The 27,235-nt window shown below is 34.3% G+C and overlaps 2 protein-coding genes across 3 annotated transcripts in view; both read left to right on the top strand.

Annotated features, from left to right (window-relative positions):
* Positions 1-27,235, top strand: part of LOC119668745 — a 308,120-nt gene that overhangs the window by 214,455 nt on the left and 66,430 nt on the right. The gene's annotated exons all lie outside the window — the stretch shown is intronic.
* On the top strand, positions 19,437-21,254 carry LOC119668755. Its single transcript, XM_038078366.1, has 4 exons — positions 19,437-19,931; positions 19,990-20,088; positions 20,154-20,695; positions 21,087-21,254. The coding sequence occupies exons 1-3, from the start codon at positions 19,574-19,576 to the stop codon at positions 20,228-20,230; spliced, it is 534 nt and encodes a 177-aa protein (XP_037934294.1). The 5' UTR covers positions 19,437-19,573; the 3' UTR covers positions 20,231-20,695; positions 21,087-21,254.

Raw genomic sequence — 27,235 nt, 5'->3', positions numbered from 1 at the left:
TTGATGTAAACTCGAAATGTGTCAGTTTTTAAGTGAAAGTAAAATGTGTCAGTCATTAGAAAGTCAATTGTAAAAAGTGAGTCAAAAGATGATTCTAAAAGGTGAATCCTAAAAAGAAAGTCAATTGTAAAAAGTGAGTCAAAAGATGATTCTAAAAGGTGAATCCTAAGAAGAAAGTCAATTGTAAAAAATGAGTCAAAAGATGATTCTAAAAGGTGAATCCTAAAAAGGAAATTCTAGAAGTGATTCTAAAGGAATGTAAAAAGGTTAATCTAAAAAAGACATTCTATGAAATGAATTGTATATGAACAATAAATTATTAAAACATTAAATATGTTGTGGAATGTAAAAGTGTAAAAATATATAATCAAGAAGTAAAAATGAATAAACGTTAAGAATTGTCTATGAACAATTGTGTACTAGAATATTAAATATCAAAACCTATGGAAAACTGTAAAAACGCAATAATACTATGTGTGTAATTTTCTTTAAAATTTAAGACATTGAGTTTATATATTATAGACAATAAATGAATGAAATGAACAAAAATTACGTGTTTAATTTTATTATCGAGAGTATGAAAGTGTTTTGAAAATTTTGGAAATACAACATTGTTTGCCATCAGTTTTTGGTCTCCTCGAAATTATATATAACATTAAAAATACAACATTGGCGCAGCCGGTACCGGAAAAGGATTTTTCCGGTCAACAACCTACGTGGGAAACATATCACATATTATATCAAAACATATTAATTTTTACATCATTCTACGAGGGATTTTTTTTGAAGATACAACATTGAAGATGACATCACACGGAAAACAATATTCTAAAATATATGTAAGTGATACAATAATTATTATTCTTAAGTAAATAATCTATCTAGAAAATTTGAACTATCATATACGGAAAGCTAGCATGAAAAAATTTAAATTGTAAGCTAGCATATAAAATTAAATTGTATAATAGCAAGAAAATTTATATTAATCATTTTTAAAATTGCTTAATTTAATATTTAATATCCATTTAATATTCAAATTTACATTTATGATTTCTAAATTTCAATAAGTTTTGTGCATTTTCTGTTGGTTATATTGTACCATTTTTTGAATATTTTGGAGGGGTATTATGAAGTACTCATATTGTTTTGTATGTGAGGAGAGGTTTAGGAAAGAAAAGATTGAATCACATTTGAGGATTCATGATAAGTTATTAGAAAAGGTGAATGATTTAGTTGACAGAATTACAGTAGAATCGATTTTAAAATACAAAGGCGGAGAGTTTCTTTATAATTTAGAGTTTAACAAGGTAAAACACTTAGGTAAAGAAGCCATTAGGAAATGGCAACAGAAAATAATAAAGGATTATAATAAAGAAAATTAATTAAATTTATTTTTTAGTCATATAAATTTCGAAAATTTATACAATTTGTACAAAAAGTATTGTGTTAATGAATTACAAAATATGGCATTAAAATAAAGTGTGAAAAATAAATTTTGATTTGTTTTTGATGTTTCAAGCAAAGAATTTTGCTGGTTGGTAAGCAAAGAGTTTTTGCTGGTTAATAAATGTGTGAAATGAATGTTGGTTTTTGTTTCACGAAAATTTTTGTTTTTCTGTATGTTGGCTAATAATATTATGCTTGAACCCAATGAATTATAATAATTAAGATTAGAGATTTTTGTCTGCGGTTTATGATTCTGAGATTTATGTAATTGTTGGTTCAAAATTGCTGGTTAAAGATTACATAAAAAAATTTTTTTTTCTATTTGAGGAAGTTTTTATTCGAATTTTATTCAAACTTCTTACAATAAATTCATAAATGCAGGAGAGAATAAAAATTTTAGAACAAGAATTATTCAAATTAAATAAATATTTAACAAGTACGTTGAATCAAGCGTGGGACAAACTAGTAGAATTGAATCCAGATACAGAATTTCTTGAATTAGCTAAAGATTACATAAGACATAATAGATTGCCAAAAATAGACGAATTAGAATATATAAAAGAACAGATAGAGAAAGTTGAAGGAATAAAAACAGCAAAATTACAAAGTACATTAGAAGAATTAACGGATGCTAAGTGTGGCTTGGAGTATAAATGCAAACAGCTAGTTCTACAGACAAAAGAATTGACTGTTTTACTTCAAGACGCAGAAAATCAGACGTTAAGCTTGGAAAAAGCCCTTCGAAGAGAAAGAAAGTCAGATAAAGACATTAGCATATACCTAGAGGAAGACAGTGAATTAGAAAACCAAATTAGGGAAAAGGAAGAAACAATAAAGAAACTCGTGCTACAAGTAAAACAATTACAAAAAGAATTAGAACGCTATTATAAAACGGATCAGGAAAATCCAAAGAAAAATAAAAGTGTTTTCGACAAAAATAAACCAATGATCAAAACAAATATTCAAACAACGGAAGAGGAGTTGGCAAATAATAAAGGATTAGGAACGGAACGAAACATGACGTCCATAAGTGTAATTATGGAAACAGTATCTAAAGTGGTTCCATACTTCGCTGGAACAGAAGGCCCGGAGCTAAGAGGAGAGGTACATAAATTTGTAGCTGGTTGCGAACTAGTGCAACAAGCTTTACCTCAAGCTGGAGCACAATATATTGTAAGTTGTGTAAAACAACGGTTAGTGGGTATAGCATACGACAATATTGCTAATAGACCCTACTTTACAATAAACGATTTGTGCGAAGCTGTCAAACGAACGTATTTAAGAAGGAGGACCTTAGAGCACATCAGAGAAGATTTAACACTCAACAAGCAAAGACAGAATGAATCTGCAACAGCTTATGGGGGGCGCCTACAGGCTCTACTCCACGAAGCGGAGACACAAATAAAAAATCAAGGGGGTGAAGTGGAAATTCTTTCGCAATTACGAGAGTACAAACAGTTAGCTGTCAGGTGTTTCATAAAGGGGCTTAGAGACAATAATTTGAAACACCGATTTATTGGATTGGAGAATGACACAATAACTAAACTGGTGGCCATAGCAGAATCAGCGGAAGAACTTTTAGGGGAACATCGTTCTAATATTAACATGTCGTTAACGGAAACAAAGTGTGTTTTTTGTAACAAATTAGGACATGGATGGGTAAATTGCAAAGACAGACAAAACACACCGTACTGCTCAAATTGTGGTGAATATGGTCATGAGAATGGCACAAAATGTAGAATTGGTACAATTAATGAGCTAAGTACGAAACAAATAACATGTGATTTCTGTAAAAAAATGGGGCATGACTCTTTCAAATGTTTTAAGAAATTGAATACGTTGTTTTGTAATATTTGTAAAGTAAAGGGGCATGAACAAAATAGGTTTTGTAAATTTGTGAATTCAGACAATAGAAATCAACGCCAAATAACAAATAATTATAGTCGTTGGACAAGTAACCAAAATTATTCACAACACAGAAATAAACCACAGAATAACCAAGTGAGCAGTAGCTCTTGAGGAGAGAAAATTAAATGTTTCAGATATGGAAAAGAAGGGCATATGGCAAAGGCTTGCCGAGTAACGCTACCTACTCAGCAGGGAAACTCCAATCGGCCCAGTCTAAGACGCTAGACTGGAATACCGACAAACAAAGAAGGATAAATATAACACAAAAATGGGAACCAGCATCAAAAATAAAAGAGGAAGTCCAAAGGAATGTATTAGAAAAAAAGAAAGAAAATAAATTAACTATAATAGAAGCAAAAGAATCTCATAACTTGAAAGTAAATAGCATAAAGTTAACAAATATGGCAGATGATACATATAAGAAATTTAAAGAACAATTATCAAATGAATGTAAGAAATATTTGGGAATTATTGTAATACATGTACTGATTATATGCATGTTAATAATGTCAGTTTTTTCAACACTATGGGAGCAGTTGAAAATCAATAAAATTTGGATTTTCGAATACCACGGGTTACGGGAACGAATTACAATACCATGGACGGTATTAGTCAATCGTTCGATGATGCCTATATAGAAGTACCTTGTAAACAGGCAGTGGGCAATAAATTGCTACTTCTATTGGATTCCGGAGCTGACACAAGTTTAATAAAGTCCGAAGCGTTATTAAATAAAGCAGAAATAAATAAACGCAATACAAAGGGACTAATAGGAGCCTTTGGTGGTAACATAAGTACATTGGGTACAGTAAAAATAGAGCATGAGGAATTTACTGAGTTAAAATTCAACATGCATGTAGTTCTATTGGGAAGCAAGATACCAGCAGATGGATTACTGGGAAGAGATGAACTATGGAATCGTTCAACAATGGATACAATTGAAAAAGTTTTAAAATTTCATGATAATAAGAAAGAAGTGGCAGTTTTACCTCTGATAGACATTGCAGATCACGGTCGGATTTGTATAACTGAATGTATCACGATCCCACCTAGATCTACAATGGTAGTGCCAATAAAAACAACACATAAAGAAGGAACAGTAATTGTTCATAAAAAAGAAATTTTGCCAAAGGTTTACTCAGGAGAATGCCTTACTAAAGTAATAAATGGTATAGGCTACATAAAAATTTTAAATGCAAATAATTATTCTGTTAAAATTGATGCAGAAATTGAGTTAGAGGGTAGTGATATGTCTAATTATGATGAATACAGGCTACCAAATGTCAATTTAAATAAGGAAATTGATATGGATGAACGTTATGAGTTGCTATTAAAAACAGTAAATTTGGACAATAATTTAAATGCAGAAAAAAGAAGCCTGATAACAAAAACTATTAAAGAATATAATGATGTGTTTCATTTACCAGGAGATAGACTGACATACACTTCTGTGTTGAAACATGAGATTCCAACAGAATTAGGGCAGATACCAATAAATCAACGCCAATATAGATTACCAGAAACACATAAAGAAGAGATAAACAAACAAGTAAATAAAATGCTGGAGGAAGGTATTATAACTAAAAGCAAGTCACCATGGAATTCACCAATAATTTTAGTACCTAAAAAACCAGGTACGGATGGGAAAAAGAAATGGCGTCTAGTGGTGGATTTCAGAAAAATAAATGAAAAAACCATCAAACAAGTTTTTCCAATTCCGAGAATAGATGAAATTTTAGATCAGTTAGGTTGCAGTAGATATTTTACGACTTTGGATTTGGCTAGTGGCTATCACCAAGTGATAGTTGAAGACAAAGACAGAGAAAAAACAGCATTTAGTACGGGACTTGGACATTTTGAATTTCGACGTATGCCGTTTGGATTGACGGGAGCACCCGCAACATTCCAGCGCATAATGAATAGCATTCTCACAGGACTACAGGGAATTGATTGCTTTGTATATCTTGACGATATTGTAATATACGGTAGTAATTTAGAAGAACATGACAAACGATTTAGGAATGTATTACAAGCTCTTCGGGAAAACAATTTAAAGCTACAAACTGAGAAATGTCAACTATTAAAGAGAAAAGTCGTATATTTAGGACATAAATGTTCAGACAAAGGAGTGATACCAGACCCGGAGAAAACAAAATGTGTTACAGCCATCTCAGTACCTAGAAATGTAAAAGACCTGCAATCATTTTTAGGTCTAATAAACTACCCTTCTAAAAATTTAATAAAGCTTCTTTGTCACTATACAAAGTAAGTCTAGCTTAACAGCAACACTAATACTTTATTCTAATAAACTACTATAGAAAATTTATTCCACAAGCTGCTCAAGTGTCATTACCATTGAACAAATTACTGAGGAAAGGGGAAAAGTTCGAATGAAATGAGAAATGTCAAAAAGCAATGGACCAGTTGAAAGTAGCAGTAACTAGTCCACCAGTTTTACAGTATCCAGATTTTTCAAAAGAATTTTTATTAACAACGGATGCTAGTAACGAAGCATTAGGGGCAGTACTATCCCAAGGAGAAGTTGGATCAGACTTACCCATTTACTTCGCAAGCCGTGCTCTCAGCAGTACTGAAAAAAGATACTTAACTATAGAGAAGGAATTACTTGCTATAGTATGGGCAACAAGAAATTTTAGATCATATTTGCTGGGAAGACATTTTAAAATATATACGGACCATAAGCCATTACGTGGAATTGCTAATCTAAAAGATCAAGACACGCGACTGGGAAGATTTCGTTTGAAGCTACTAGAATATGATTTCGAGATTTTATATAAACCAGGAAAGACTAACAAAAATGCGGATGCTTTGAGTAGACTTCCAATAGCGGTTATAACAAGGGGTAAAGCAAAAGAGGCGGAACTTGCAAAAAAATTCAAATACAATTTCAAATAAAAACCAAGAGGAGATAGGGGATTCGATAGCACATACACACGAAGATTTTGCAGTATACTTAACAAGTAAAAAAGACATTCAGGAAGTTTTGAAAAAATTTCATGATTCACCAATAGGAAGTCATAAAGGAGTAACTAAAACTTATTTCCGAATAAGAAAGCAGTTCAAGTGGGCAGGCATGCAAAAACAAATAAAAGAATACATAACAGCTTGTCATAAATGCCAAAAGAACAAAAGCTCAAAAGTGGAGAGATTACCACTGATTCTAACTGACACGCCCCAAAGACCGTTTGATAAAGTATTCATGGATATAGTAGGTCCATTACCGACTACGGAAAGTGGGAATAAACTCATCTTGACTTTACAAGATGATTTCTCAAAATATCTAATATGTACTGCGTTACCAGATGCAGAAGCCTCTACAGTGGCGAGAAAGTTTTTTAATGAAATTATCGCAAAATTTAATATTCCTAAAGTTTTAATTACGGATAATGGAACGAATTTTACATCAAAGCTTTTCAAAGAAACATGTAAAATTCTGGGTATTAAAAAACTTCAAACTACACCCTACCATCCACAGGCAAACGGAGCTCTAGAACGTAGTCATAGGCCTTTAGCAGAGTTCCTGAGAAATTTTGTGAAAGAAGATGGGTCAAATTGGGATGAGTGGTTACATCATGCAATGCATGTACATAATAATACAATGCATACAACCACTAAGCAAACACCTACTAAAACGCTATTTGGTTTTGAATTCGAGATACCGATAAGTTTAAAGCGAAAACCAATTCCAGTTTATAACTATGACGATTATTCCAAATTGTTAAAATATCAAATACAACGGTCATATGAATTAGTAAGAAAGAACCATAAAATAGCTAAAGAAAAAGCAAAAGAGTACTATGATAAGGGAACTAAAAATAGAATGTTCAAAATAGGGGAAAAAGTGTGGTTGAAAAACCCAAATAGAAAAAATAAATTTTCTACAATATGGGTAGAAAAAAGATTAACTGTACCGATACCAGATGAGCAAAATAATCAGGTAAATATAGATTTAGAAACAACAGTAGAAATAAAGGGTACTAGGTATAGATTTGAAAATGATAAGTCTATTTTTGAATTAAAGCCAAGTAAAAGTTGTGTTTTTACAGGTAAATGTAATGTAACTAAATACCTAGAAGAAAAGGTATTAGAGATTGACAGTAACATGATAGTAGTATTAAATATGAATAATGGTCAACTTAATAGCACTTGTGATCAGAGAAGGCTATCAATTAAGGGACATTATTTTTTAACATTTAATAATTGTTCGGTACACATTAATAATATTGTTTTCAGAAACACTGTAGTGAAAATAGATCAAGTTTTCGTTTTACCGCCCACCCATATAGAAAACCTAGAATTTAGAAAACAATCTTTAACGTTTGAAGAAATTGTAATTAAACAAAAGGAAAATTTGAAAAGAATTGAAGAATTACATTTCCATAGGAAAACGTTAAACGCAGTTGGAAGTTTATCAGTAGGAGCATGTGTAATACTATCTTTATTATTGTATGTAATATATAAGAAGTTAATAACTCAGTCTACAAAGGAACAAGAACAACCTACGTTACAGCGAACACCAAGTTTACAATCAGTTATAAGACATTATCCTCCACCATCACCACCACCAGTACAAGCACCAATTGTACAATATACAAATACAACTCCTTATGTACCACAACCAACACAGTTACCACCACCTCAACCAATGCAATATAACAATGCTACTTTAGCACCAACTCATCCAGGAATACAGTTCACTGGAGTATTTTAATACTATATAATGTTAGTAATATAATTTATTTAAATTAGGGTTCATTGAAAATATCATATTTTTAGAAAAAAAAAAATAGGTAAAACATAGGAAAATTTAAGTAACGGAAAATGTAAATAACAAGAATAATAATCATAAATGTAAAATATATATAATATTTAGAAAATCAGGTAATTTTAAGAAAATGTCAAATATAAACAATAAGTGCTTTAAAAAAATATTTAAAATATTAAATAATAATATATTTAGTAGTATTCAGTTTTAAGCAAGATAAAACAAAAATAAGGTTAAAACTAAAAACCAATAAAATCTAAGTATATTAAATAAAAGACTCATCTAAATTTACGATAAATATTTAATATTTATTTTATTATTTACTCTATCTACATCAAATGAAAACAATTAGTTTATAAGAATTAAATTAAAGAATTTTAAATAAGAATGTTAAATTAAATGTGCCAAGGATTAAAGATAACTAATGTAATAACCAAATTAAATGTATTATATATGCAAACTAAACTAGTTGCATTTAATAACATAGTTTTAGGATAAAATTCAAAGTTTGTAAACTTACGCTTAGAAATTTTTTTTTTTTTGACCTTAGGGATTTTAGACCTAACATTTTCGTGCCTCAATGTTCTTCAAAGGGGGGAGGAATGTTGTGATGTAAAGTTAACAATAGTGTCGTTCCTCAAAGTAAGATTTAATACCGTATTTTTGGGACAATTAATGTAATAAAGTTAAAAGTTTTAGTTAAGAATAATTAATAAATGCATAGCAGTCTTTATGGGGACATTTTCTATTTACACCTAAAAGTAGGCAAAGTTATTTACAATTGCAGTAATTTTAACAAGAAGACAAAAAGTCAGTGAGACAAACTGTCGAAGTAAAATACTGATTTTTTGTAGTATTTATTATCTGAGTCAATTGTAAATGACTTTGAAAAAAAGAAATGGTAACAAGGTAAAGACTGAAATATGTAGAATGAATAATTTTGCGAATTACGCAAAATTATTATTACGGAATTAACTTTTAATTAATTTTTAAAGTTTTCTGGGTTATTGGGGCAATGTCTAATATAAAGGTCATATTAGAGAAAGTTCTAAGCGTAGGTGAAAGCAGCTCTATATATATAGAGTCTGTTTATTAATTAGGGTCAAAAATGATTCTAAAAGGTGAATCCTAAGAAGAAAGTCAATTGTAAAAAATGAGTCAAAAGATGATTCTAAAAGATGAATCCTAAAAAGGAAATTCTAGAAGTGATTCTAAAGGAATGTAAAAAGGTTAATCTAAAAAAGACAATCTATGAAATGAATTGTATATGAACAATAAAATATTAAAACATTAAATATGTTGTGGAATGTAAAAGTGTAAAAATATATAATCAAGAAGTAAAAATAAATAAACGTTAAGAATTGTCTATGAACAATCGTGTACTAGAATATTAAATATCAAAACCTATGGAAAACTGTAAAAACGCAATAATACTATGTGTGTAATTTTCTTTAAAATTTAAGACATTGAGTTTATATATTATAGACAATAAATGAATGAAATGAACAAAAATTACGTGTTTAATTTTATTATCGAGAGTATGAAAGTGTTTTGAAAATTTTGGAAATACAACATTGTTTGCCATCAGTTTTTGGTCTCCTCGAAATTATATAAAATTGAATATACAACACTTTTATAAAATTAGTTTTTTTTTAATTACCTATACATTTATTTATTGTATCTTCTCTTACAATGAGACTAACAAAAATTTTTAAAATTTTATCACTAATTACATAATATTACAAATTTTTATTTTAATTATACATTGTACAATACAAAATAAAATAAGTAAACCATATGTTATATTACGGACCTCACTAAAATCAATGGATTAATAACATTGGAGTAAATGTCAGGTGTTTTATTAAAAAAGCAGGTTAACTTTATCAGAATATTTAAAAGAAAGGTGCCGTTTGTACTTCACGCAGTTGAATATTAATTAATTTCTGGACAGTCAGCTCTTTTTAAGTGGGAAGTAGTGGATAGATGTGCGAGATTTCTTGCTAACATGTTCTGTCAGCCTCTTATTGTATTTTTTTCTTATATTGTCAAATTCAGTTTTAACTAGGAGAATTTGTAGATCTCGGTGGATACTTTCATTCCTCATATACCATGGGGCACCAATGGTTATTCTCAGTATTTTTGACTGAGCTCTTTGTACAATTTCAATATTTGATGCATTAGAATTACCAAATAGCTGGATACCATAAGTCCATATTGGTTTTATGATGCTGTTATACAAGAGTACTTTATATTCCAGGCACAGGGAAGATCTGTTATTTATGAGACAATGCAACTTAGAGGCTTGGAGATTCATCTGAATTTTTTTTGGTTCAATATGCTTGCGCCAAGTTATTTGTTGTTGTAACCCGCTGGGATCTGAAAGCAGATAACATGTAAGGATTACAATGCGATTACATGGGTAAGGAAGTGGATAGGGGGGTTATGGTTAAGAGGACAAAGGATGGGGTGGCATAATTTGAAACTAACGAGTATCCAGCCTAAGAACCCTCGCTATCTCAAGGGGACGAGTCCAAAGGTCGATAGGACTTAAATAAGTGTGTGCATTAGGACACGAAAACAGATGGGCGACGTCATGGGGGGTGGAGCTACTGTTTGGGCACACATTAGGAATGGACGTGTTTACACGTGACAAGTAACTGTTTTGTACATGGATATATCCTGATCTCATTTGAGCAAGGGCAGTTCTTGCTGCACGGGGAAAACTACGTTCATCCTGGGAAATGTTAAGCGGAGGCCTGTTGAGGACTTTGTTGTGAGTCAACCTAGGTCTCGAATGCTATTAGTCCACGTTTGTACTCGATCTCACTGATGTTAGCTCCCTTTCAATATTGGTTGATATGATTATTAAAGGCGATAACTGATTGACGGTTGCATCGTGATAGGAGAGCTCTACTAGCCATGTCGACATTGGGATGTCCATCTATGTGGCACGCGAGTAGAAATTGCTTGGACAGCAGTTGGTTGTGTTCTTTCCAAAAAGCAACTTCGATTCCGCATTAAGATGGTCAACATGCGACATACGTGGCAGCCGGTTGTAATTCGTAAGGTTGTGTTTTGACAAACTTGGATATTATTTCATTGCGTCTCGCAGAGTTGCGGGGTCCATACTGGAGCTGCATATAGGACAACCTATTGCTTTGTATGTGCTCAGCAGTGTTTCTTTTTTACCCCAAGAACACCCGGCGAGAGCTTTTAACACATTATTACAAGACTTCAATCGGGTGCATACGGTCAACATGCTGTCAAGAATGACACCCAGGATTTTAGGTTTGATGGTGGTGGGGATCCTGAATTCACCGATATTAATGGGCAGAGTCATGGATACCTCTTCAGTCCAGGAAGTAAAGATGATGGCGTAGGATTTGTTAGGTGATAGGTTGGTAGGTTAGAAAACCACAGAGGATAGTGAGCATTCAAATCACCCAACACAAAACGTGAGTGCCCTCCGAAGATAAGAAATATTAGGGGCATGCTGCGGTGAGCAGTTAGAGTTAGGTGGATGTTAATAACTTCAATAAATTTAATAGGCCTACCAATGAAAATTTTCAACCCTATTACATCTAAATATTCGTCATTCGACAAGGATAACGTCAGCTCACTGTGTGAAATTAATTTCCTCAACAGAAAAGCAACTCTACCTCCGCCTCCGGTTTTGTCTCTTGCAGTGCAGCAACTGCGATGTTGTAAGATGTCATGAATGCTGCAATTTCGAAAAGCTTACGTCTTAGGCCATTAGAGTTAAACTGCGGAATTTTAGTTAATAGGTGTTAATAGTTGAGACAACACTTGTACATTGTAGGAGTGAGCGATTTTGCGGTGGAATTATTGGCGGAAGTTAGCAGCAAGTGCCAACGAAATTAGGATTCCAACCATGGTGCGAGCTTAATCCTGAACAAGGTCAAAGATGACACCATCCGTTACAGGAATTGCTACGTAAGATATGATGGTTATAGAAATTGATCGATTCCAAACTGGGCATAGCTAATTGGTAGAAAAAGTGGATGCCATGAGGGGAGGTTGGGCGAGTGGCTCCGGGACGTAGACCCGGTCGTTCTGGAACCACACCAAGTTAGTCATCTGTCTAGGTGAATACCTAGATACGTTGTATTATCTGTTTGCGATTATTAGAGTATTGTATTCAAAGAATATTTTTTTTATAAGAAATCATCGTTTTTAAAAGTCAATTAATTTCTGAATTTTGACACTCAATAACTTTTAAGTTAATTTACCAAATTATACATACAAATACACGAAATGAAAAACTGAAGTAACCGCTTTCAATTAAGCTAATTTGCAGAAAAATGGTATCTCTGCTTTTAAAGATATAATTAATTTTGTAATGTAACTTCGTTTTTACAAATATTTGCTTTCCATTTTTAAAGAACATTTGCTCTATTCTATATAAAAACTAAGTATATTTGGAAAACCAAACATATTTTTTACTGTTATGTCTTTTATTTCATAATTTTTAATTAAATAATTATGTTTTAATTAATTAAAACTCTAAATGACATCGTAATAAAAATTCGATACTAACTATATTTTGATATTTAATTTCCCTTTATCGTCAATGCAATTTCAACTGTTTTACATTCACAAGTTAGCCCATAATTAAATTAATTTTATTTAATTTGTTAATCGAACAAGATATATAATATTAGACGTTAATTGTCTTAGAAAAAATTCTACTTTTTTATTCAAATAATATCTTAGATGCAGTAATCTTAATAAAAATTATATATTATATATAAATTATTATTATATATATATTATATGTAAATTATATATTATATATTAATTATATATAATTTGTTAATCGAACAAGATATATAATACTGTATATCAATCGTTTTAGAAAAAATTGTAGTTTCTTATTTTGATAATATCTTTGATGCAACAAGCTTAATAAAAATTCGACGTTAGCTTTTTTTTGCAATCCTGTGGGCTTACCAATTACTCTTCAACTGTATATTGTTTTTCCGTGCTATTTTAATTTTTCAGCGAATTTAATTCAAGAAGTGAAAGACAATAATTTCATACACGCAAATATAATGTTTCTTTATTTGATCACAGTTTTTAAAATACAACACTTTGTATAACTTAGCCACGCCACGATAGATAAGGTACGCACATCGCCAACCAGAAGTTAAAGCAGGAAACGGAAAAAAGAAAGGTAAAAACGAAGCCAAAAATTATTGTTTGCCAGACGTCGAACTGCAGCTGTCAAAAACTACTAAATGGGTGATGCCATATCGCCTGGTTGCTGAGCCAAATCTCAAACATCCTGCCCGGCTGGACGGGTACGTTCAGGATGCTCCACATGCCTGCATATCTTTTGGATAGGTCGCATGCATTCGCCTGCTGAATGCTTGATCGTGACTACTTGTACCAAACTACCTTCGCCTGGGTGAAGTTTAATCACCCTCTGTTGCTAGTAGATGCGGGTTGACCTGTTACCTGCAATGCCTTTACCTTAACTGGTTTTAACTCGCCTTCCATTATTGCCAGCTCTGCTGGTGCACAGTGGTGCAGCTCATTGATTGAATAATCAGTTGAATTAGGACCGTGCCACCATAATGCGTAATTATGCAACGCCAAAGGGGATATGCCACGACTGGCGCAATCAGCTGGGCTGAGTTTGGTAGGAATGTGATGCTAATGCCTGATATCTGTCATCGATTGAATGCAGCCAACGCGATTAGCAACGTACTGCTTTAATTGTGATGTGTTTTTGCGTAGCCAACATAGAGCAATATTTGAGTCGGAGTATAGAGTGTATGCTACGTGCTCCAAATGCAAAGCCTGCCTTGTTTCGTGTAAAAGAGTAGCCAACAATTGCGCAGCACAAAGTTCCAATCGGGGTACTGTTACCGAATGTAATGGTGCCACTTTAGTTTTTGATGTGATAATGTGACTAGTGATATTGCTATTGTGGTTTGTTGCCAAATAGAGTGCTGCAGCCATTGCCTTGACACTAGCATCGCAGAAGCCGTGAAGTTGTATTTGATATCCGGGTTGCATGCCTATCCAACGCGGTATTCGCACTGCCTACACTTGGGACAGCTGTTTTCGGTATATGAGCCATTCTTGCAACAGTTCAAGTGGTAATGGGTCGTCCCATGCCAATTTTGTCTGCCAGAGATTCTGTATGAAAAGTTTAGCCGTAATGATGACTGGTGCCAACATGCCAATTGGAACATATAATTTTACAGCATCGCTAAGCACTTGCCTTTTCGTAAGATGTTGTGCATCATAAGAGCTGACCTGATAGAAGAGTTCATCGGTGAGTGGATCCCAGTGCAAGCCAAGAACAGTAGTTTCTGCCAAGTGCGGATTAAGCTGACATGGATCAGCATCGCCAAGAAGATGTGCCAAGACTTCAGTGCAATTCGATTTCCATTTCCTGAGATGGAACTGACCGTTTGCCAAAACAGATAAGACATCGGCCGCCAGTTGAATCGCCATGCCAATAGAAGGTGTACTCCTAAGATAGTCATCTATGTAGAAATCATTCAGGATGCTGTGCAAAGCAGTTTTACCTCGTAATTTATCTGAGAGTTTATAAGAATTGTCTCTGCCACATTGCTGCATAGCGCAAACAGCCAAATATGTGCCACTGGTTGTGCCATATGTAACGGTAGTCAATTGATATGTGCGAATGGGCTGATCGGATGATTCCCGCCAGAGGATCTGTTGCCACTGCCTGTGCCTCTCGTCAACCTTGACTTGCCTGAACATTGTCTCCATATCAGCTGTGAATGCTTTTTGATGCTGCCTGAAGCGAAGCAAAAGGTTAAGTAATAAATCCTGTATTGGGGGCCAGCGAGTTGTGTATCATTTAATGATATGCCATTCGATGTTTTTGCGGAAGCATTGAACACGACTCGGAATTTTGCCATGACTGCATGATGTGGAATGTAGTATGCCTGAGATGGGTCGCCTGAATGATGCTGAATAGGGTGCATGTGGCCAAGTTGTTCGTATTCGCGCATAAAAGCCACATATCTTTGCCTGAGCTCTGAGTTGGATGCCAATTTTCGTTCCAACTGGTGAAATTGCCTGAGTGCCATCTGATGTGAATTGCCAAGTGGTGGAGCATCTGGTGTAAATGGTATTTATACACAATAACTGCCATCATCTAAACGCTTATGTGCGCTCGTGAAAATGCATTCGCAAAGATCAACTGCTGCTAGTTTATCGCCTTTAGCCATTTCAATTTCTTTGAATTCAAATAGCCTGTGTAGAAGGTCATCAACTCGCTCATCATGCGTCTCCACACGCAATGCCATAGATTGTTCCGCCTTGTAGTTATGCACGGTTGCTTCGGCTGGTTCGAGTACAACCCAGCCTAATTGCGTATTTTGTGCCACAGGATCATCAAGTTAGCCACGAACTATGCCATCTGCCAACAATTGGCCCCATACGTCTGAGCCAAACAATGCATCTATAACACCAGTTTCGCCAAATTTCGGGTCTGCCAAAGGCAAATTGCGTAAATGCTGCCAACAGTTTTCCATGATTGGAGCCACAGGGATTGCTGAGGTAATTTTGTTGATGATGTAGAATTCAACATCCAACTCAGAAGAAGCATTGACAGTGGAAAATATGCGCAAGACTGCCCGGCCATTAGTACATGAGCGATTGCCACTGCCAACGCCTTGTATTTGCAATGCACCTTTCTGCTTCCGCAGAGCCAGTTGATTAAAATATCGTGTACTCATTAGACTTACCTGAGAGCCTGGATCGCATAGAGCTCGACACGAATCGATATCGCCAAAGCCATTCATGATGCGTATTTGTACTGTTGCCAAGATTATAACCCGATTGCCTATAGTAGCGAATGTCTGCATTGGATGGTGTAGTCACTGATGCACACGTGGTGGGATGCCAGCCTGGTCCGGTTTCGCTGGTGCCTGAGGTGTAGTTTGTGCCTGCTGTTTGGACTCTTGCAAAGGAGGAGTTTGCGCTGGTGAACTTCGGCATAGTAGAGTGTGATGCCTGCCATTGCATATGCGACAATTAGTTGAGCCACATGCCTTAGTGGAATGTCCAGGTTTCAAGCAATTCAAGCAAAGATTCGAGCCGTTGAGCAATGTGAAGCGCTCCGCTGGTGAGTAAGCCAATAGCCTGGTGCAGTTGCCTACTTGGTGCGCTGCGTCATTGCAAAACTGGCAGTGGCCTGGAGTGGTTGCTATTAGGTTTGTCCTCATTAGACGTGAGCCTGCCCTTTTATGATCAACCTGAGTTGTGCCACGATATTGTAGTGTAGCAGTCTTGCCATCAGATTTTGGTTTGCTCTCCATAGCTCGCCAAACAGTGCCAAATAGACTGTGAGCTCGTGTCTCCAAGAATGCAAGCAAATCTGCCAAAGGAGGAATTTGATTAGTTGTGCGGCTCATGCCCCATGCCTGTTGCGTAATTGTTGGTAACTTGGCCATTATAATGGGTACCACCAATGCATCCCATTGATCCACGGGTTGGTTCATTACCGCAAGCGCTCGCAAGGACTCTCGCACTGTATCAACCACCGAGAGCAACGCAGATGTTGACTTAGCCTGTGGTGGGTTGAAGCCAATTAGCCTAGTCACGTGTATTTCAGCCAATTGTTTCGGATTGTCGTACCGAGCCTTCAGTGCAGCCTATACCTCATCATACCCGCCACTGTACATGCCTCCGACAAGTGCCACTGTGTCACCATGGAGAGCCTCTCGCAGTTTGCCAAGCTTGTATGCCTCTGGAAACTCTTGCGAATGCACCAATGTCTCGAATGTGTCCTTAAATGCCAGCAAATTGCGCATCGTGCCATCAAACTTGGGTACCGCCAATCGTTCCAACTTAATTGCAAAGCCTTGGGAAGACGCAGCACCGCCTGCCATATTGGAAGGTGCATCCGTATTTTGCGCATCACAGTGGGCCAACTCACGCCACAATGCAACGCATGCCTCGTTATACAAGTCCCCCACCTCGTCCCACAACTTGATGTGAGACCATAATTCAGTATCATCTCTTGCCAAAGCCACCAACTCAGCATGTGCAGTTTGTAGTTTGTCAAAGTGTGCCTGCAATGTTGCACCATCTTGGTGCATGCCAAAGCCATCCTCAACTTAGTCATCCGCCAATATTTTTGCAGCTACCCGCTTTAATGATGACCACGCAGCTGTACGCCTATTTAAGGCAGCCATATTTTCTTCGTACAAAGCCAAAAACGCCATTTAATTTTTAAATAAAAACCGAAACTCCCGGGTTTCGGCACCAACAAATGTATGAAAAAAGTAAAAGACAATAACTTCATTCACGCAAATATAATGTTTCTTTATTTGATCACAATTTTATCAAATATATATCAGCCACGCCACGATAGATAAGGTACACACATCGCCAACCAGAAGTAAAAGCAGGAAACGGAAAAAAGAAAGGTAAAAACGAAGCCAAAAATTATTGTTTGCCAGACGTCAAACTGCAGCTGTCAAAAACCACTAAATGGGTGATGCCATATCGCCTGGTTGCTGTGCCAAATCTCAAACAAAGATGGTATGCCATCTATTAACCAACTTTGTACAAAATTTTTGAATAATTAATATAATGAAATAATAAAATTATTAGAATAATAAATGATGGCAGGATTCCCATTTAATAATAAATTTGTTCTATTATAAATTTATTATTTTTAGAACCAGGCTTTCTTTCGATATAATTCATTTTTTCTTTTCTTTAATTCAGCAGGAAGATATCTGCTCATTAGTAGGCATCCGAGAATACCGAGACAAAATAATTTATGACACTTTGTTTAAGCTGTTCGAGCTCAGTTTAAAATCTGAATTTTATTAATAATTTTCCAAACTATTTATATAAAATATTTTACTATAATTTACAAATATTTTTCCTAATAAGTTTAATTGCGGCGGCACTAAAAAGGTTGACCCACGGCAATGCTTAGAAAATATTATGACACATTCAAGTGTGTCATATCGACATGTGCAGAATAGTAGCACAGAAAAGAAAAGTGTCAAAATAGCAATTGTATACTTGCTATGACCAAACATTCTACTTGCATTGCGGTGGTTCTTCCGTGTGCGATCGCATTACATATTACATTAGTTATATTTAGGTTTATTAAAATAATTTATTGTTTATTTTTGTTTACATTAGCATTGTTGTGAATACACAACAATAATTAAACTGATTTTGATTTTTTTCAAATAATTGTGCTTATTAGAGTATTGTATTCAAAGTTTTTTATACATTAACTGTTTTCTGACTTCTGGGATATGCTTTTTATAAGAAAAATGTAATTTTTAAAAGAAAATTAATTTCTGAAATTTGACACTCAATAACTTTTAAGTTAATCGACCAATCTATAAATATGGACACATTACATGAAAGTTTGAAGTGTCCTCTTTCGATTAAGCTGATATGCAGAAAAATGGTCCCTCTGCTTTTAAAGATATAATTATTTTTGCAAACTGACCTATTTTTACAAAATTTTATTTTCCTTATTTTGAAGAATATGTTTTCTATAATATGTAAAAAGCGATTATATTTAGAAAAACAAACATATTTTTTATTTTTATATGCATTTTAGTTCATAGTTTTTGGTAAAATAACAAAGCTTTAAAATAATAATATTTGAAAATGACATCTCTATCTTCATCGCAGCACTGCTCCTAAGTTAATCAAACAACCTATACAAAACTTTCCATTATATGAAAGGCAATTTTATCTTCTTTCAAATGAGCCATATGAGAAAAAAATGGTGCCTCTAGTTTAAAAGTTATTAATAAATTAGTGCCTTTGGGGCTGATTTTTATTTTTCATTTTTCATACAAATTACATCATTTACACATAAATGTTGAATGTAGATAGTAAATTAATTCTATTTTCTACTTAAATTTAATAAAATAATAAATTTTTCCTTAGTTAAAGTATACTGCATATTTCAAGCGACGAAAAATGTTCACGTATATAAAGAAAAGTAAAAACTTTATTAATACCCTTGACAGACAAGCACTCTAAATTATCATTTAGCAGCTTTAAATGATCATTTTAAAAATACCCTGACAGACGGTACAAATTATCATTAAGAAGTTGCTGTATCATATGTTTTTTGTTATTGAAAAAGCGAGAGAATTTTAAATTGAAAATGGATAAGCAAGAAAAATTAAAGAAACTGGTTTAATTTGGTTAAAAAGACGCCATTCGTTCAATTTGAAATTAAAATTGTTATTATTGAAAGTAATAAAAAATCACGAAGCTATAAATAAACTTTTTACTATGAAAACTAAATTCATAGCAAGAACAACATTAGCTTCAGAAATTGGCACAAGACAAATTGGTCAGGCGAATGCAAATGATTGAATAATTTTCTTTTAGGATCGCAGCAATAATTTTTGGGAACAAGATGTGCCAGCAATGGATGATACAATATTTAAAGAAAACTTCCGTTTTAGCAGAGAATCTTTTAAAAAAATTTGTGAAAAAGTTCAAACGATAGCTAAATCGGACACTAATATGCGAGCTTGCATTGCTCTAAAGAAAAGAGTGGCTATCGGTTTGTTTGCACTTGGTTCTTCTGCCGAATATAGGACAGTTGCTAATTTATTTGGTGTTGGAAGAAGTACTGTGGGTGAAATTGTCTTAGATTTTTGCAACGTAATTTGTCAAATATTCAATAAATACATATCGTCATACCCACCTACTATTGTAGAAATTAAGGAAACCGTAAACGACTTTTGCAATCTTGGTTTCCCACAATGTTTTGGAGCAGTTGGTACTTAATTGATAAATTAATAAGACATTATTAGTACATCTAATCTTTTATTTAACAGATGGCTGTCATATAGAGATTCGCGGAGGGAAGAAGCCGTTGACTGTTATAATTACAAGGGTTGGTATTCCGTGGTTTTGCTCGCATGTTGCGATCATAGGTAAGTTTGCAAATTTAGTTCATAATTGTATACGAATATTATTTTTCTTTTGTTTATTTCTTCAGGTCAAAATTTACCTATATTAATATTGGGTCTGCAGGAAGAAACAACGACTCATATATCTTTGAAAGAAGTTCATTGAAAAAATTTCATGAATTCAGTGATATCTTCTCCCGACAATCAATGGTAATAGGAGGCGTTCAGGTACCCGTCGTACTTATTGGCGATTCGGTGTTCCGTTTATCGCGGTACAGTATGAAACCATACCCTTATAAACTAAATCAGCCAAATAAAGAAAAAGACTTCAACTACTGACTTTCTAAATGTCGTCGTGTGATTGAAAATGCGTTTGGTCAGTTGAAAGCACGGTTTCGCAAAGTAGGCAGAGGTTTTGAAGTATCACCGGAAAATGTTAACGTCATCATAAAAGCCTGTTGTATGCTACATAATTTTTCAAAAATAGAAAATGATGATGTTAGGCACACATGGGTAAGAGATGCAAAATCAGCAGCGTCTACAACACCTTCACAACCTAGATACATAACAAGAGCTGGTGAAAATAATGTGGAGGCGAAAGTTATAAGAGATGCCATCGCATTAAGTTTTCGTAAGTAAAATACAACATTAAACTTTATCAAATGGTTCTATACAGTGTTTATTTAATACTAATTCTTATTCTAATACTAATAACTAATATATATAGTTATATCCAAATTTAATAAATAGTTATATACAGTATATATACAGTTATATACAAATTTAATAAATAGTTATTCATGTATTCATTAAATTGGTCATAATCTTTAGAAACTCGCTGCCTCTTTCCCCTTGCTCCCTTAGAAGACACAGTAGCTCCTGGTTAGTTTGATTGTTGTTCTCTATTTCTCCTTTAAACAAAGACATACTTTCAGCATGAATTTGTTTAAAAACCTCCGCTTGCTGTTTCATTATCTCAATCACTTCTATTTGGTAATTTTTTTTCTTTCTTTTTTTTCCAGAAGAGCAAGAGGCTTCATCGCTATCAACCGGAGAAGCTACTGGTCTTTCTTCTGAAGGGAGCTCTCTATTCTTTCAATGTCCCATGTTGTTGACAATTGATTCTCTACTGGGCTCTCAAGTAGACGACATTCAGCATATGAGTCCTAAAAAATATTATTATAATTAAATTTAATAAATTAAGAATAAATATTAATACTAAAATACTAATTAAATAAATGCTTTCAACTGTACATTGTTTTATTTAATTTAAATTTCATTTCTATTTGCATTGCAATAAAATCCATTGTTTAATATATTTACAAAAACTGAGGACTCTTCCACTAAATTATTATTTGCTGTTCAACTTATTAATTTCAGTCATCTAAAATCAAAAGAAATATGAAATATATAAAAAAATATAAAATATATAAAAACAAGTACTTACATTTACTAATGTTTTCAAATATGTGTTCTTTTTACACTTTGACAACTGACAACCAAATGACAGCTTGAAATTTGTTCCAATTTTTATTTCGTTTCATTTGCATATGCAGCATTACCATTTCTAAAAACCTAAATGACGAATAAATTGGGTAAAATTCGACCATTTAAAGACCATAAATGATCATTTAAAACTGCTAAATGAGCAAAGAAATTATAATTTAGCCCCTTAATGATAATTTAGCTCCCGTCTGTCAAGGGTATAAGCAAGTTTAGTACAGAAGTGGAACAAATAGAATATGAAACAGTGATGTGATAGTTGATATTAATTCATCGATCCACCACCACCCATCGAAGTAGGAAGACTATCTGTTATACCTAACGCTATTACACATTTATAGTGCTTAACGCTGCTTAAACCTTTCATGAGGACACCTGCTGGCATGTCTTCGGTCGGCATGCTACCCGCTTTTGTAACATTCTTTAACGAAATGATGACGTACATCGATGTGTTTTCTGTGCGGGCTGTAACCTAAACACTGAATGAGTTTTTGCACACTTTGACTGTCATTGAATAATGTCATCAATACATCTACACAGAAAAATGATCATATCATGGGAGCCATAGACGCTTTGAGTAAGCAGGTTGCGGAGATAAAAACTGCACAAAGACGGAGCAGAACGAGATCTCAAACTTTAGATCGCAAGCGACATCGTTTGCTCCGTATACTATGTGTTACTATCACTATCGTTTCGGTGCGGAAGCAAAAAAATGTTCCTTGTCGTGTAGTTTCAATCAACAGCGAAACCAGTAGAGACTTCATCGTGGCGGCCGATTGCATTCCACATATGTAAGATTTCATGCATTCTCTAAATGGGAAACACATTTTTACAACATTAGATTTAGAAAAGACATACTTTAATATACCGGTTGCTGAAGAGGATAGAGAAAAAACAGCAATAATCACACCTTTCGGCCTATATGAATTTAATGTAATGACTTGGACTTTGTAATGCAGCACAATCATTTCAAAGGTTCATGGACCAAGTTCTTTTCGGGTTTAACTTTGCCATATGTTATATTGATGATATTTGTATCGCATCCGATAACATAGACGTGCACATACAACATATGCGCAGCGTGCTACAACGATTACAGGAACATGGTCTGAATATAAACATTGCGAAATGTGTGTTCGCACAGGAAGAAGTAACATTCCTTGGTCATCTCATTAATCATAAAGGAATCCGTCCACCAGGCAAGAAAATTGAAACAATTGCAAATTTTCCAAAACCAAGGGTAGTGCATGAGCTACAGCGATTCATTGCAATTATTTATTTTTAACGTCGTTTTATTTCAAAAGTGGTAGAGATCTAGGAACAGCTTCAAGACTTAACTAAAGGTAACAAAAAACAGGACAAAACTGTTACTGAATGGATCGCGGATGCAGATAACGCATTTGCGGAACACAAAGAAGCCTTAATTAGTGCAACAACAATCGTTCACCCAATCCCAGACGCAAACCTCGTACTTCACGTGGATGCCAGTAACGTAGCGGTTGGCGCTGCATTAAATCAAATCAATAACGGACAACTCGAGCCTTTGGGGTTTTACTCAAAGCGGTTGACGAACACTCAAGCCAAGTACAGCACGTACGACCGTAAGTTGCTCGCGATTTATCATTCGGTTAAATATTTTAAACATGCGATTGAAGGTAGACGTTGTCGATAACGTATGCATTTCGACAGAAATCAGAAAAGGCATCGCCACGCCAACTGAGATAGTTAGATTACATCGGTCAATTCACAACTGACATTATGCATATAGCTGGCAAGAATAATCCGGTACCCTATTTTCTGACACGCATCAAAGCTGTCAGTAACGAAGACTTAGTTGACCTTAACCAATTAGCAGCAAGCCAGAAAACCGACATTGAAACGAATGGTTTTCTGTCTAATACGAATAAATCTGCACTTCAATTGAAATGGATAGTCATTCCAAATGTATCTAAGGAAATTGCATGCGATGTGTCATCAAATCGTGTGCGTATTTTTGTAGCTGAACTGTTGAGACAATGCGTCTTCAATTCAATACATAATTTGACACATGCTGGTCAGCAAGCTACTATTCAGCAAATAGCAGAGCGTTTCGTATGGCCAGGCATGGCTAAAGACATTGAGAAGCGAGTTAAATTATGTCTGCCGTGCCAACGAGCAAAAGTCACGCAACATAACAGATCAGCGACTTTAAATTTTGACATTCTGAGTGAGCGGTTCGCTGAAATTCACATTGACCTCAATGGGCCGCTACCATCGTCACCATCGTGGGCCGCTACCGATATTGCCTTACATGTGTCAATCGGTTTACCAGATGGCCAGCAGTAGTCCCTATCGAGGGTATACATGCCAGCAAGGTGGCCACAGAGCTCATTAATAGTTGGATCATGCACTTTGGCGTCCCAAGGCAGATCATAACAGATCAAGGAAGACAGTTTGAATCAGCACTGTTCAATGAACTGGCCAAACTCTTTCGTGCCAAACATATCCGAACTAGTCCACGTCATCCTCAAGCAAATAGTTTGAGTTTACGATTTCACCGGACTTTGAAAACCGCAATGAAATATAATCATAAGCATCAATGGTGTGACGCAATACCTTTGATTGTGTTAGCGCTTTGAATTATCTTTAAAGAAGACCTCAAAGCAACTCCAGCAGAAATGGTATATGGGACAAATCTGCGATTACCGAGCGATTTTCTCGAACAAGGTAATAATGACAAAATTCTAGAACATGAGTTCGTAGAAAATAAGAGACAGATGATGTCCCATATACGACCAGTTCCCACATCAAACCACTCAAAAGAAAAGGTATTCTTACAGAAGGAACTGCAATATGCTACTCTCGTTTTTTTGAGGGATGATAGTGTCCGCCCACCATTAAAAACACCGTATGAGGTTGTGAGGCGTTCAGACAAGACGTATGATTTACTAATCAAAGGCAAATCGGTGCGGGTGAGTGTTGATCGAGTAAAGGCAGCATTTTTATCAAACGACTATAAAGACGTAAGCCTATCACGTACAGAAACTATGGCAGATAATCGAATGGATACCAAACCCAATAATGTAACACGAAGGGGACAATTAGTGCAGGTTCCAAGAAGATGCGTTAAATTTGACTTAATGTGACATCGCGCCTGACTCAGTCACTGCCAGGGAAGTGATGGGGCGGTTGCATATTCACCATTTAATATTGGAAATAATATGAGTTGGCCATGCAAACATGAACAATTAAAATATTAAAAATGAGAATAGTTGGCTAGGCAGAAGAATTTGTGAAAAGCTAAGAATATTTTTACTCGAAATTGAATTACTTTAAGTAAACAAATAAACAATTGAATTAAGTAGGGCAAAGCCTACAGTACTAAATATAGTACAATATATATTTTTAATATAATAAATTTTATATTTTAATTGAAAAACTGTATTTAAATGTATTTTAAGTTTGTTTTTATATCATTCTGCTTAGCATTTTGGTCAGTAATTTAGGCGGTTAACTCTTTCGAGCTCTGACAAACAGATGCCATTCTTTTTTGGGTTTCGGTGGTAAAGTAGGCATTGATTCCACTTGCTGTGTGGGCGTTAAAGAGGCAAAGTTGTTGTCTACAATTTGTGCACTCAAGAAGTTTCAACTTTAAGAAATCTGATTGCTGATACTGTAGGAGAAAACAGAAATTATTACTTCCAATATGTAAACCCAAAAAACATTTCTTTTATTTACCGGAATGCCTGCTTCAGGGGTATCTTAATTCTCATCCACTGCATGCTCTTAAATTAATACTATCACCTCTCTATCCATTCCCTCGAGAGTTTGCGAGCCTTCACTACTCCAGTTGCTAGTTGTATGTTATTTATTTTGTAGTTGAAGAATGTAATATTAAATAAAATTAATATAACAAATAACACTTGTACTGAAAGGACAAGTTTGCAAGAACAAGTACAAATTTATTCACTTTAACTTACTTTTTTTCATTTCCCTAGTGTTTTATTGGATCATCTAGAAGCGTTTAGGTCCTCAGCACAATTTTTCCAAACGTTTTTAGTCTTTTTATGACTCTCTGGGCCTGAAAATTGACTTCGAGCAATACTAATATTTTGCTATAGCAGCTCTAATAATTTGTATTTTTGTGTCTTCGACACACGCGACCACACAAATTTTTTTTCTAAAAATCACAAATTTTATTTTTTTTTCTTTAATATATCTATTTTATTTATTAAATCCCTTTTATAAGAAGATTTACAATAAGTATTGTAATAATGATATGAATTTTATTTATTAGTTTGATTATTTTATTTGTTAATAAAACGACTATGTTTCTTGCTCGTTATTTTTAGACTGATTTTTATTTAAATTTTCTTCTTAAGTCTAACATAGTTTCTTACAATTAATTTCCAATAGAATCTTATGTAATGATTCTATTGGTTGATACTTGTATTACTACCGTCTAATTGGTTAACCCAAATTAGACGTATATAATGTTTTACAAAAATAGCTTACATACATTTATTAGTTGTATTCTTTTTCACAGTGGCACACATCTGGTAACCAACTGTATTGAGGGCAAATCATATTGCATGCACGATCGCTTGCAATATGATCTGTGAAACACTTAACACAAATTCATGTGATGAGCATGCCGCAATCCAAATTGTCAAATGCATATTGGAACAATTAAATATGCATACAAATATTTTGTCATAAAGAAATGACAAAATAGACGAGTCAAATTTCTGACTCATAAATTATTTCATATATGACAATTAGGGTTTTTCGGTCATGCTTGATATTTGAGTGTTTCGGGTTAGTGTGACACATTAAATACCGCACACAACGTATTATGGTATTCTGGGTAGCTGTCTTTTTTAGATATTTCTTTTCGTTTAACTTTTGCTTTTATGCTAAACTTTCTTGCATTCTCAAGTGATAACCTGAGTCGTGCTTTTAGTTCGTTAGCGTAATTATCTAGATTAAATCTACCTTGTGTATCATTTATTTTTTCGTTTGGTAAGGATGGTAACTTACCAAATACCAGCTCATGTGGTGTGTAACCTGTATCAGAGTGGGGGGCAGTATTATATGCAAAAGTATAGTACGGTAACCAAACGTTCCAGTCGTTATCATCAGCAAAGTTTAGTAGGTATTCATTTAGAACTCTATGGTTCCTTTCTACTGTACCAAGTGTTTCGTGATGATATGGGGTTGGAAATATTTGTTTAATTCCCATAATATCAGTAACTTTAGCTAACAAATCATTCAAAAATTCTGTACCTCGGTCTGATTTTAAAATCCTAAAGGAACCGAACTTTAGTATGAGTTGTTCTACTAATGTTTTGGCTATGGATTTAGCATCTTTATTAATCATTGGGTATGCAATTATGAATCTACTTAATTCACATTGCATAGTTAATATGTACCTATAACCGTTCGCTGGTCTTTAAGGTCCAACGGTGTCGATTTGTACTGTTTCGAAGGTTGTATGAGGGATTGTAGTTATTTGAAATTCTTCTCGACTGTGACGGATTTGTTTGTTTTGTTGGCATTTTTCGCTATTTGTATAATAAGCTTCACCATAATCGAAATCGGCTTCGGAGGTACTTCGCATAATTCCACTATAACTTCTTTATCATTATATAATATGGATGCATCCTTATTTCTTTGTTTATTTTTTATT

Source organism: Teleopsis dalmanni, chromosome 1, assembly GCF_002237135.1.
Source record: "Teleopsis dalmanni isolate 2A chromosome 1, ASM223713v2, whole genome shotgun sequence".
NCBI classification, from domain to species: Eukaryota; Metazoa; Arthropoda; class Insecta; order Diptera; family Diopsidae; genus Teleopsis; species Teleopsis dalmanni.
This window is presented reverse-complemented; position numbering and strand designations above follow the sequence as displayed.

What these genes read in the sequence shown, in the direction of transcription:
- LOC119668755 (XM_038078366.1), top strand. Translation starts at nt 19,574, where the DNA reads ATGGATGATACAATATTTAAAGAAAACTTCCGTTTTAGCAGAGAATCT. An exon ending in ACAATGTTTTGGAGCAGTTG is followed by an intron (nt 19,932 to 19,989) that starts GTACTTAATTGA and finishes TTTATTTAACAG; the next exon opens with ATGGCTGTCATATAGAGATT. An exon ending in CTCGCATGTTGCGATCATAG is followed by an intron (nt 20,089 to 20,153) that starts GTAAGTTTGCAA and finishes TTATTTCTTCAG; the next exon opens with GTCAAAATTTACCTATATTA.